This window comes from Theropithecus gelada, chromosome 15, assembly GCF_003255815.1.
Source record: "Theropithecus gelada isolate Dixy chromosome 15, Tgel_1.0, whole genome shotgun sequence".
Classification (NCBI taxonomy): Eukaryota; Metazoa; Chordata; class Mammalia; order Primates; family Cercopithecidae; genus Theropithecus; species Theropithecus gelada.
Genome location: NC_037683.1, coordinates 62,597,966 through 62,611,420, shown reverse-complemented (window position 1 = coordinate 62,611,420; position 13,455 = coordinate 62,597,966). Strand labels below are relative to the sequence as shown.

The window sequence follows — 13,455 nt, the reverse complement described above, 5'->3', positions numbered from 1 at the left end:
TTAACTTTTTTACTTTGATCTTAAAAACCTTTAAAAGTTAAAAGCCTAAAGCTTTTCTACTCTAGTTAATATAAGACAGGATTATCAAGACCACTTTCAACAACATGCATGTTGGTACTTTCCTTTCTTCTTATAACTAGAAGTACAAAATTAATAGCATTGCAAATATTTTATATCATAGTAAATGTAATTTTCCAACTTTTTCAAATATGCACTCTTAAGAGTCTTTGTCTACGTTCCAAACATAATTCAAAATCACTGCAATCACTCAAGCTTCAACATAGCATTGACAAAATATAACCCAGATATCAAAGGCAAAGGATTGATCATCTACTAGATTTTGGGGAAACCTTTACATTAAAATTATCACAAAGCCCCCTGAAACAGAGCCAGCAATCTATGGACCAATGCTACTAAGGTGCCACCACCACAAGAAGGTAAGGACAAAGGCTGTCTTTCCCTAAGGCTATTCCCAGAGACTAACACAGTGGTTGGTAGTACAATACATACATGTTAACTGTTTGATGAACTGATGGAATCGATGAGTAAATGCCACTTGAGAATGGGGTTCTATAGGTGACAAGTGTTTCCATTTGAATGATTCTTGTGGAACCTTATGGCAGAGAACAATGGAAACATTCTGTACCCTCCCCTCTCTCATTTCTGAACTGGCAACATGCTATTAAGCCTGCTAACATCGTAATCTAAGACAACTTTAAAGCAGCCCTGGCTCAGTCTGTATACTTCATCCATTTGCCATGCCAAGATTGAGGCCCATGAAATCCTAACACTGTAACTAAACAAAGAAAAGACGGTGATCCCATTGTGGAAATTTATCCTAAGGGAAGAACATAGAGGAAAAAAGAGGAACACACTTTTTATAGTAGTAAAAAATAAAATTGAGAGAAAATTCAAATCTAAAAATAAATGCAGTGTTACAAAGCTATTATCAATGAAAATTGGTAAATATGTTATTTAAACATACAGCCAAAAAAATCACAACCATTTATACTATGTTAATGTTTTAAAATTTGGGGCTGGGTGTGGTGGCTCACACCTGTAATCCCAGCACTTTGGGAGGCTGAGGCAGGCGGATCACCTGAGGTCAGGAGTTCAAGACCAGCCTCGCCAACATGGTGAAACCCCATATCTACTAAAAATACAAAAATTAGCCAGGTGTGGTCATGGGTGCCTGTCATCCCAGCTATTTGGGAGGCCGAAGCAAGAGAATCGCTTGAACCCAGGAGGTGGCAGTTGCAGTGAGCCGAGATCGTGCCATTGCACTCCAGCCTGGGCAACAGGAGCAAAACTCCGTCTCAAAAATAAATAAATAAAATTTTGTACTTCAGAATTTTGCGTTTTAAAATTTGTATTCAGATTGTATCCATCCTTTGATTACAGCTTTTTGGGTTTTTTTGAGACAGACTTTCACTTTGTCACCCATGCTGGAGTACAGTGGTGGGATCCTGGCTCACTGCAACCTCCATCTTCTGGGTTCAAGCACTTCTCCTGCCCCAGCCTCCTGAGTAGCTGGAATTACAGGTGCTGACGACCACACCCAGCTAATTTTTGTAGTTTTAGTAGAGACAGGGTTTCACCCTGTTGGCCAGGCTGGTCTCAAACTCCTGACCTCAGGTGATCTGCCTGCCTCAGCATCCCAAAGTGCTGGGATTACAGGCGTGAGCCACCATGCCCAGCTAGAGCTAAATTTATATATGGTGGTATACAAAGCCTAGAAAAGTACTTGGCGGGGAAAAATGTTACAAGTGATTCCTTAAAAACTTTAACCAATTATTTCTCATTTTTATTTGCTGTTGTTGTTATATCAATAATTAGGAGAAAAATAAAAATAGAAACTATAAAAAGAGAAAGATATGAGACTAGAACTCAATTTCTAACACAAATGATGTTTAGCTGGCATGTATGCAAGATCATACTGCCCTCCTTGTCTTTGAAATGTGGTATAGGAGAAAACACAGAAGTTAGATGTCTAGAACAACAGCATCATTACCATTAGAAATATCATGGAACCCACCCACACACACACAGACACAGACACAGACACAAAAAGCCACTGGAAAGAAAGCTAATGCTCACAGTGTACAGCAAAGGCATCACCAATTGCTGAATTCTGGTTTTAAGTATAATGCAGCCTCCATGAGCTCGCTCTGATCAGAAGCAGAAATGAAAGCCAGGCAAGGTGGCTCACGTCTGAAATCCTAGCATTTTGGGAGGCCGGAGTGGGAGCATCACTTGAGCTCAGAAGTTTGAGACCAACCTAGGCAACATAGTGAGACTTCATCTCTAAAAAAAAAAAATTAATTAGCTGGGTGTGGAGGCGCATGCCTGCACTCCTAGCTACTTGGCTAGCTGAGATGTAAGGATCACTTGAGCCCAGGAGATCAAGGCTGCAGTGAGCTGTGATTGCACCACTGCACTCCTGCCTGGGTAGCAGAGCAAGACCCTTCTCAAAAAAACAAACAAAAAAAAAGCCAGCAATGAGATTTATGGAAAAGACTACATATCTTTTGGTATCCGTGAATGACAACTGCATGTGATAGGGCTAATAACACTCTAAAAACTACATTCTTTCCATTTTTTTAGTTGAATGGTTATATTGATCATATCCACATATGAATTTCCCAGTTAACTACATTGTTACTGATAAAAGATGATGTATTGCAGATAAAACAGTGTAATTGCTGAACTACATGCAAAAAAGGTATTCTTTTCTTTCATTAAGTACAGTCCATCTACGTTACATATTACTGATGGAACATTTAACTACATATACCTTTAACAGTGAAGAATTCTGAGCAGACTACTTCCATGTCCCAGGAACTTAGCTTTTCACAGTCCTTCTGCTCTGTCCCGCTATCTAGCAATAATAATCTTTCATATCCCATTAACCATTTATCCCTCACCACTAAGCCTTCCCCTTCCTCCCTTCAATATCTCAAATCTATAATTAAAATAATCAGAATATAACTAAAAGATCCAGGAGCTTAGAAGACAGATACGGAAATCAAAGTATATCTAATATAAGTTATTTTTCCTATATTAAGAGTTTCCATTTGAACTAAATTATTAGGGATTGAGTTTCTGGCTCCTACAGAATTCTGATAGTATCTTGGTACAAAATTCTTCAAAAAAAGAATCTTTTTTTTTTTTTTCTTTCTTTTCAGATGGAGTTTCACTCTTGTTGTCCAGGCTGGAGTGCAATGGTACAACCTCAGCTCACCACAACCTCTGCCACCCGGGTTCAAGCAATTCTCCTGTCTCAGCCGCCCAAGTAAGTAGCTGGGATTAGGCATGCACTACCACACCCAGCTAATTTTTGTATTTTAAGTAGAGATGGGGTCTCACCATGTTGGTCAGGCTGGTCTCAAACTCCTGACCTCAGGTGAGCCACCCACCTCGGCCTCCTAAAGTGCTGGGATCACAGGCATGAGCCACCGCACCCGGCCCAAAAAAAAAAAAAAAAAAAAAAAAGTATTCTGAGGTTTAATGGGGTTCATGAATAAAATCTGCTATCTGTATTAATCTAGTATCCTCATCAATCTGTAGTCCAGCAAAACACCTTAATCAAAATATTTAATTTGCTCTCAAGGAAAGACAAAATCAAAAACTTAATTGAGTTTAGGAAGCACCAATCATACCCTCCCCCAGCCTGCCATAAAAAGAATTCTGATATGAGTGTAAAATGGGTAGGCCAGTAACTTTACTATCTCTTCAACACCAGGTCCTCACGGAAGATTTCATTATTTTTCTTTAGGCACTCAAAAAATTAACATCAAATCCAGGCAGACTAAAACATAGTTCTTCCACAACTAGTCCTGACTGCTATGAACTAGATCACTGCAGAACCAATTACCAATAACTCAATTTCACAAAAAAAGGCTTAACTCTGGTTAGTGTTACAGTTTTCACTAAGACCATATAGAATGATGAGTGCTTCAATTCATTTAAAATGTAGGATTTTCTTTTATAATTTTCCTAAGTATTTTACTTTCATCTGTCCCTCATCTACTTGGGAAAGTTGTAATGAAAGACACCTATGTAGGTTGAAAAAACAATAAAACAAAAAAACCCAAATACAGGAAAGTTTCTTCGTGTTTGATTGCTACTTAATAATGCTTAATTTCAATAAAGAACTAATATGTTCCCCAATCAGATTGCAAACATTTAGTTCACAGATTTTTTGCTCATAAAATCTGTAATCAGTCCAAAATGGGATAATAGAGGGAAAAAAAAAGGCAATAAAGAAAATAGGAATATTACTGAAGGAAGTTAGAACAAAATTCGGTTTTTTCATATGTTAAATCTGGTAGTTACAGTAAATCAGAAGTTTTCCAATTTTTTTTTAAGCATGGAACTCTTCTTACCAAATAGTTTACCAAACACCCCAATGTATAATATATATAAAAGAGCAAGTTGCCCAGGCTAATGTAGGAAAAGGTTGGACCAGCCACGGGTTACGTTACATTCATCCACAGCACCAAATGGCACTATAGGATATAGTCTGAAAACTATCCGGACAAGATGATCTCAAAGGCCCACTTGAACTTAGAGTAGTTTCAAAAAAGTTCACATACATAAAAAGGCAAAAACTCCCAAATTTGCATTAGATAATTTCCAAATAATCCCCATGAAACCCAATATTTAGATAAAGAATAGAAGGGGAAAAAATACCCATTATCATAAATTTTGGATCTTTTCTGAAAATGTGGGTCTATGGTAGAAAAATATTGTCCAGTTAAAAGGGCAAAATTGGCCGGGCGCTGTGGCTCACATCTGTAATCACAGCACCTTGGGAGGCCAAGGCAGGCAGATCACCTGAGATCAGGAGTTCGAGACCAGCCTGGCCAACATGGTGAAACCCCATCTCGACTAAAAATACAAAACTTAGCTGGGCGTGCTGGCAGGCACCTGTAATCCAGCTACTCAGGAGGTAGCTTGAACCCAGGAGGAGAACCGTTTGAACCCAGGAGGCAGGGAGGTTGCAGTGGGCCAAGATCACGCCATTGCACTCCAGCCTAGGAGACGAGAGCAAGACTCCGTTTCAAAAAAAAAAAGGGGGTGGGGGGGCAAAATTATGCACTATCCCAGAGTAAGATTGGAAACTGTTTTAAGATGGGAATAAAATTAATATAGAAAAAAATAATATAAAAATCAAATTTGGGTCAGGCATGGGGGGTAATGACCATAATCCCAGCACTTTGGGAGGCCCAGGCAGGAGGATCACTTGAGGCCAAGAGTTAAAGACTAGCCTCTGCAACCTAGAAAGACCACACCTTTTGTTTTTCCTTTTAGAACAGACAAGGTCTTGCTATGCCTGGACTGGTCTAGAACTCCTGGGCTCAAGCGATCTTCCCACCTCAGCCTCCCAAAGTGCTAGGATTACAGGAGTGAGCTACTACATCCAGTGACTGGTGCATTTTTACAATCCTCTTGTAAGACAGAAAAGTTCTCCAAGTCCCCATCCAACCCAGAAGTCCAGCTGGCTTCATCTCTCAGTCCCATCTCTATTTTTTATAAAATAAGAGTTTTTTTTAAATGTTTAACAAAAGAAAATCAAATTTGTTTTACCTGTTGGCTAGATCATGTAGAGCTCCCAAGGTATTACTGTCTCCTCTGCAACCATTTTCTTGGTTATGTTCCTTATGTGTATCTAAAGAAAATTAAAAATTGATTACTCTTTAATTAGGTTTGTACATTCTAACATTCAAGGATCCCTTGAAATTCTAGAACAACTTCTAAACAGAAGAAAACAGAAAAACCAAAACACGAACACTAATAGGAAAAGATAATTATTCAATTGATAAGTGTAAAGTGATGAGCAGAAAAGTAATAGAGAATATCTAGCTTTTATAAAAGAAATGATGACTAATACTAAAACAAGTTTCTCAAAGAGTAAGAATCCATAATTCCCCAGTGTTACATGCTTCATGTTTACATACACAGATCATGAGATTATCACAAAAGCCAGCAAGGCCAAAAAGTTACAGTCTTAGCATATTTCAATGCACATTTATGATATCAGTCAACCTACATAATTATTCTTCAACCTATGACTGAATAACTACATGCTACTACCATACCCACATGCTACTACCATACCAACAATGGGAGAAAGAAATGAAAGATGGAGAGGTTGCCTCCGAAGAGTCAGTCTAGGAAAGGATAGTGATGTGTCAAGTGTTGTTATACTTCTACAGTATTATGACAGAAGTATATACAGAGTTTAAGGAGGCAGAGGAGAGACATCCAGCCCAGACTGCGGAGTGGGAAGAAGGCATGAAGGTACTGAGAGAACAAGGTACAAGCTGCTATGATGGAGCACAGGATACATCCAGTGGAAGCATGGTGGGAAATAAGACTGATGAAGAAAGCCATGGCTGGATTACAGAAGATCTGATATTCCAAGGGCTTGACCTCTTTCAACATGTTACCTTCTGAAAGGCTTTTCCCAGTTGTATGTGTCCAAAGTGGAACAGAAGCCATAATGAAAGAAGATGACAACATGAAAACCAGGCAGTAGGCCGGGCGCGGTGGCTCAAGCCTGTAATCCCAGCACTTTGGGAGGCCGAGATGGGCGGATCACGAGGTCAGGAGATCGAGACCATCCTGGCTAACACGGTGAAACCCCGTCTCTACTAAGAAATACAAAAAATAGCCAGGCGAGGTGGCGGGCGCCTGTAGTCCCAGCTACTCGGGAGGCTGAGGCCGGAGAATGGCGTGAACCCGGGAGGCGGAGCTTGCAGTGAGCTGAGATCCGGCCACTGCACTCCAGCCTGGGCTACAGAGCGAGACTCCGTCTCAAAAAAAAAAAAAAAAAAAAAGAAAACCAGGCAGTTACAGAAAAGAAGTAAGTAAGGATTAGAGAGGTAAAAAGTATATATCTATGACTACTAAATACTAGACAGACAGGTCAAAAAGCAAATTAAACATAACTAAAAGATAATCAGTGAGTTATAGGAGCGATCTAAAGAAAATACCTAGAATGAAGCCATGAGATACAAAAAAGTTGTAAATATGAATGAGAAGTTAAAAGATACGAAAGACAGAATCAGAAGTCCCAACAATAGGAGTATCAGAAGGAAAGGATCAAAAGAATAAGACATAAAGTAATATTTTAAGAGATATTGGTGAATAAGTTTCTAAAACTGAAGATACGAGCTTTCAGAATAAATAAGCACACACAAATCCCAAATAGGCTAAATAAAACAAAACTACATTTAGATATATCCTAATGAACCTGCGTAATACAAAAGAAGAATATTTTCTTTTTTTCTCTTTTTTTTTTTTTTTTTTTTGAGACAAGTTCTTGCTTTGTCACCCAGGCTGAGTGCAGTAGCACAATCATGACTCACTACAGCCTCGATTAACTGGGCTCAAGTGATCCTCCCACTTCAGCCTCCCAAGTAACTGGGGCCACAGGTGCGTGACACCATGCCCAGCTAATTTTTTGTGTTTTTTCTGTAGAGACAGTGTCTCACTATATTGCCCAGGTTGGTCTCCTAGGCTCAAGCAATCCTCCTGCCTCAGCCTCCCAAAGTGCTGGGATTACAGGCGTGAGCCACCACGCCCAGCCAAAGAAAAATCTTAAAAGCAACCAGAAATCAAAAATTAACTAACTATAAATGGGCCGAGCCCAGTGACTCATGCCTGTAATCCCAGCGCTTTGGGAGGCCAAGGTGGGAGGATCACCTAAGGTCAGGAGTTCGAGACCAGCCTGGCCAACATGGTGAAACCCCGTCTCTACTAAAAATACAAAAGTCAGCTGGGCATGGTGGCACATGCCTGTAATCCCAGTTACTTGGAAGCCTGAGCTAGGGGAAGAGCTTGAACCCAGGAGGGAGAGGTTGCAATGAGTGGAGATCATGCCATTGCACTCCAGCCTGGGCAACAACAGTGAAACTCCCTCTCCAAAAAAAAAAAAAAAAGAAAAGAAAAATTAACTAACTACAAATGGGCCAGGTACGATGACTCACGCCTATAATCTCAGCACTTTGGGAGGCCAAGGCATGCAGATCACTTGAGGTCAGTGGCTCAACATGGTGAAACCCCGTCTCTACTAAAAATACAAAAATTAGCTGGATGTGATGGCACATGCCAGGAATCCCAGCTACACGGGAAGCTTAGGCAGGAGAATTGCTTGAACCTGGGAGGCAGAGGTTGCAGTGAGCTGAGATCATGCCACTACACTCGAGCCTGGGTAAAAAAAAATGTCCCAAAAAAAAAAAAAAAAAAAAAAAAAATTAACTACAAATGAATGACAATTAGACCAACAGCAAATAGCCTCAAAAACAACAGAAAACAATGAGATCATATCATCGAAGTCTGAAAGAGAAATAAGTGCCAATCAATCTAGAATTCTATATCCAACTAAACTATCATTCAAAAATTAGTGAAAATGAAGACATTTTCACAAAAAGACTGAGAATTTTACTATTCAGAGTTCAAGAACTAAGCATATACTTTGACATACACTTCTCAAAAGGAGAACAAAAGAATAGACCAAAAATGTCACCAATCATGTTGCTCAATTTAAACACAGTAATTGTTAAAAACAATTTTTATCAATGTCATTAAAAAAAGACAGGCATTATTCTAGAATAAAAGTTACTAAGAATAAAACAATCACATGTAATGAACTAACCCTCTCTGGATCCTGGTTTGAAAAGTACAAACATTAGCCGGGCGCGGTGGCTCACGCCTGTAATCCCAACACTTTGGGAGGCCGAGGCGGGCGGATCACGAGGTCAGGAAATCGAGACCATCCTGGCTAACACGGTGAAACCCCGTCTCTACTAAAAATACAAAAAATTAGCTGGGCGAGGTGGCGGGCGCCTGTAGTCCCAGCTACTCGGAGGCTGAGGCAGGAGAATGGCGTGAACCCAGGAGGCGGAGCTTGCAGTGAGCAAAGATGGTGCCACTGCACTCCAGCCTGGGCGACAAAGCAAGACTCTAATGCTACAAAGAAGTCATAAAAAAAAAAAAACGAAAAGTACAAACATTAACAAAGAATCTTTTGGAAGATAATTTTTTAAATTTCATTTATAAACTTTAAAAAAGAGGAAGAACAATATTACATATTATTTATAGGTCTATACATAGGTAACAAATTTATTTTATAAACATACATCAGACTAAAGATTAGATTCAGAATAGTGATTACCTCTATGAAATCAGTAAGGAAGGTGAAGAAAGGTGGATATCTAAGGATTAACTATATATGTACATTTTAAAAAACCTAAAGTGAATATTGCAAACCTTTGCCAAAAAGGTGTTTAATAAACAAGTATTTATAATATTATTCTCTGTACTTTTCAATATGCTGAAATATAATTTTAAAAAACATTTTTAAAGTAAATTAAGTAAGATGCAATATGTAAGGTACAGGAAGGCAGAAATGGTTGTTTTACCACAAAAAATATAATGTTTAAGTAGCCCAGCTCAGATCAAGGTTCTATACTAGGAGGAAAAAAAGGGGGGGACTCCCCAGAGTACCACTTCCAACTGGACTTCCTAAATGGACACATTTTCCCTCAGTATAAAGGCAAGTAGAGAAACCTCCAAATGGACATGAGAATTTCATAGATTCGAAGGGGTAAACTAACCCTGGTGAGAGTGCAAAAGCCCTTTCCCAACTGAAATGAAAACACAACACAATGCCAAGAGCTCTGTTGACTAGTGGATTTGAAAAAAAAAAAAAAGAGAGAGAGAGAAATAATTCAAAAATAAAAAATAAAAATAAAAGAGTTAAAAACAAAGCCAAGAGCTATCAAAAGAATTCTACCATAATTAAGGACTGTCCACAGCCACCATGGAACCAGAATGCTCTATCTGAAGCTCCTCTTCATTTATCAAACCATGCAGCCTTTTATTTTTTTTAAGAGACAGGGTCTCGGCCGGGCGCGGTGGCTCAAGCCTGTAATCCCAGCACTTTGGGAGGCCGAGACGGGCGGATCATGAGGTCAGGAGATCGAGACCATCCTGGCTAACACGGTGAAACCCCGTCTCTACTAAAAAAAATACAAAAAACTAGCCGGGCGATGTGGCGGGCGCCTGTAGTCCCAGCTACTCNAAAAAAAAAAAAAAAAAAAAAAAAAAAAGAGACAGGGTCTCATGCTCACTTCAGCTGCACATATATTAAAATTGGAACAATACAGAGATTAACATGGCCCCTGAGAATGGATAACACTAATTTTTAATTTTAAAAAAAATTTTAATTTAAAATTTAAGAAAAAGGGCCAGGTGCGGTGGCTCACACCTGTAATCCCAGCACTTTGGGAGTCTAGGCAGGCAGATTGCCTGAGCTCAGGAGTTTGAGACCAGCCTGGGCAAAACGGTGAAACCTGATCTCTACTAAAATACAAAAAATTAGCTGGGCGTGGCGGCGTGTGCCTGTAATCCCAGCTACTGGGGAGGCTGAGGCAGGAGAATTGCTTGAACCCGGGAGGCGAAGGTTGCAGTGAGCCGAGATCACACCACGGCACTCCAACCTGGACGACAGAGTGAGATTCTGTCTCAAAAAAAACAAAAAAACTTAAGAAAAAGAGAAAGAGAGAGAGAGGGTCTTACTCTGTTGTCCAGGCTAGAGCATTGTGCAGTGGAGCAGTAATAGCTCATTGTGCCTTGAACTTCTGGGCTCAAATGATCCTCCTACCTCAGCCTCCTAAATAGCTAGGACTACAGACACACACCACCATGCCTGGCTAATTTTTCATTTTTTGAAGAGACTGGGTCTCACTATGTTGTCCAGGCTGGTCTCGAACTCCTGGGCTTAAGCAATCTTCCACCCTCAGCTTCCCAAAGTGCTGGGATTATAGGTGTGAGCCACTATGCACAACCCCATGCAGACTTTTCTATGTCTTCTCTCATGGTTGCACCTAAACTGAGCCTTGCTCTCTGGTCTATAATCTTTCCCAACCAGTGTCCTCCCCAAATACACCTGACTCTCAAACCATTTACCTATCCCAGTGATTGAGTCCTGTGCTAACTGCTGTCATGACCTTTCGCCTGAGTGAACTACAGCCTACAACTATTACCTGCTCCAATTTGGCTGTATAATTTGTTTTTTATTCATTCATTCCTTATCTATCCTCTATTTACTGAACCTAATTGTCTTGTACACATGTGCTAATTAACACAGGTTAATTATTGTACTATTCTTTCATGTTAAAAAAAAATTGTGAGCTTCCACAAAAAACCTGTACAGAATGTTTATAGAAGCATTACTCATAATAGCCAAAAGGTGAAAACAACCCAAATGTCCATCAACAGACGAATGGATAAACAAAATGTGGTAGAGGCATACAATGGCATATATTCATAAAAAAGGAATGCAATACTGACTGATACATGCTACAACTTAGATGAACTTTGAAAACGCTATGCTAAGTGAAAGAAGCCAGTCACAAAAGTCTATATATGATATGATTCCATCCATATGAAAATCCAGAACAGGGAAACCTGGAGACAGAAAATATCTTCGTAATTGCTTTGAACTGGAGAAGTGAAGGGGGATTGGAGGTTAATAGCTAAAGGGTATGAGGTTTCTTTTTCAGGTGATGAAAATGTTTACAATTGTGATGATGGTTGCACATATTTGTGAATTTAGCAAAAACCAAGAAATCATACATTTTCAATGAGTGAACTGTATGATATATGAATTATAACTCAACCAATCTGATTTTTAAAAATTGAAGGCTGATACATGCTACAAGATGTAAAAAACTTGAAAATACTGTACATGTGGTGCCTCACACCTATAATCCCAGCATTTCGGGAGGCCAAGGAAGGAGAATTGCTTAGAATCAGTTCAAGAAAACATTGTGCAAAGTTAAAAACAGTGCAAGTGAAAGAAGCCAGAAACAAAAGGCCTCATATTATATGACTTCATTTATATGAAATATCCAGAACAGGCAAATCCATAGAGATAAGAAGTACATTAATGGGCTGGGCGCAGTGGCTCACACCTATAATCCCAGCACTTTGGGAGGCCAAGACGGGCGGATCATTTGAGGTCAAGAGCTCAAGACCAGCCCGACCAACATGGTAAAACCCCGTCTCTACCAAAAATAAAAATAAAAAAAAATTAGCCAGGTGTGGTGGCACATACCTGTGATACCAGCTACTCAGGATGCTAAGGCAAGAGCATTAATTGCTTGAACCCAAGATGGAGGTTGCAGTGAGCTGAGATTGCACCACTGCATTCCAGCCTGGGCAACAGAGCAAGACTCCATCTCAGAAAAAAAAAAAAAACAAGTACATTACTGGCTGCCAGGGACTAGCGGGGAAAATGGAAGTGACTGGTTAATGGGTTAGAGGGTTTTTTTGAGATGATGAAAATATTCTGGCTGCTGGGGCTCGGTGGCTCACACCTGTAATCCCAGCACTTTGGGAGGCCGAGACAGGTCAATCATTTGAGCCCAGGAGTTCAAGACCAGCCTGGGCAATACAGTGAAATCCCATTTCTACAAAAAAAAAAATTACAAAAATTAGCCAGGTGTGGTGGCGCACACCTCCAGTCCCAGCTATGTGAGAGGCTGAGGTGGGAGGATCACTTGAGCCTGAGGTAGTCAAGGCTACAGTGAGCTGAGATTGTGCCACTGCACTCCAGCTTGGGCAACAGAGTGAGACCCTGTCTCAAAAAAAATCAAAGAAAAAGTTCAGAAACTAGATAGTGATGATGACTGCACAACACTGTAAATGTACTAAATGCCACTGAGCTGTATACTTTGCAATAACTGAAACTGTGAATCTTAGGTTACATGCATTTCACCACAATAAAAAAAAAATGGAGGAAAAAGACAAGAAATATAAAGAACTATTATAATAATGAAAAAGAATGACAGAAAGGAGGTTTCAAAGAGAAAAACAAATAAATAACCAACCTGGAAGTGAAGCAGGATACTGACAAAGAATACTCTTTGCATATACTTCTTCTGAGGCAGGATCAAATGAAAGGGGAGACATTGGTGGTAAAAGATCTACAGACTTAAAACAGAAAATTCACAATTTTGAAGTAAACATATTTGCTAACTACTACAATAACAATGCTGAGTTAATCTATGAATAGATTATTTTCTCCCTAAGAAAGACAGAATTACCAAGCATGTATCAGATAACTATTTTTATTTGTTTCTTTTTCTTAAAGACAGGGTCTCACTCCCTCGTCCAAGCTAAAGTGCAATGACATTATCATAGCTCACTGCAGCCTCAAACTCCTGGGCTTAAGCAGTCCTCCCACCTCAGCCTCTTGAGTAGCTAAGCCTACAAGGACATACCACAACACCCAGTTCTGGGGGTTTTTTTTAGTAGAGAAGGAGTCTCACTATGTTGTCCAGGCTGGTCTCCAATTCCTGGCCTCAAATGATCCTCCTGCCTCAGCCTCCCAAAACAATGGGATGACATGTGTGAGCCACCACGCCCAGCCCTATAACTATT

The 13,455-nt window shown here is 39.8% G+C and overlaps 1 protein-coding gene and 1 pseudogene across 2 annotated transcripts in view; one reads left to right on the top strand and one right to left on the bottom strand.

The window, feature by feature from the left end:
• The window catches only part of HAUS6 (HAUS augmin like complex subunit 6), a 49,137-nt gene that overhangs the window by 8,970 nt on the left and 26,712 nt on the right, over positions 1-13,455 (bottom strand). For both annotated transcript variants that reach the window (XM_025360547.1, XM_025360548.1), the window contains exons 11-12: positions 12,903-13,005; positions 5,590-5,671 (exon numbers count right to left, since the gene is read on the bottom strand). In XM_025360547.1, coding sequence (XP_025216332.1) covers positions 5,590-5,671; positions 12,903-13,005 — 185 coding nt within the window. The remainder of the gene's footprint in view (positions 1-5,589; positions 5,672-12,902; positions 13,006-13,455) is intronic.
• Positions 10,134-10,233, top strand: LOC112608764 (annotated as a pseudogene).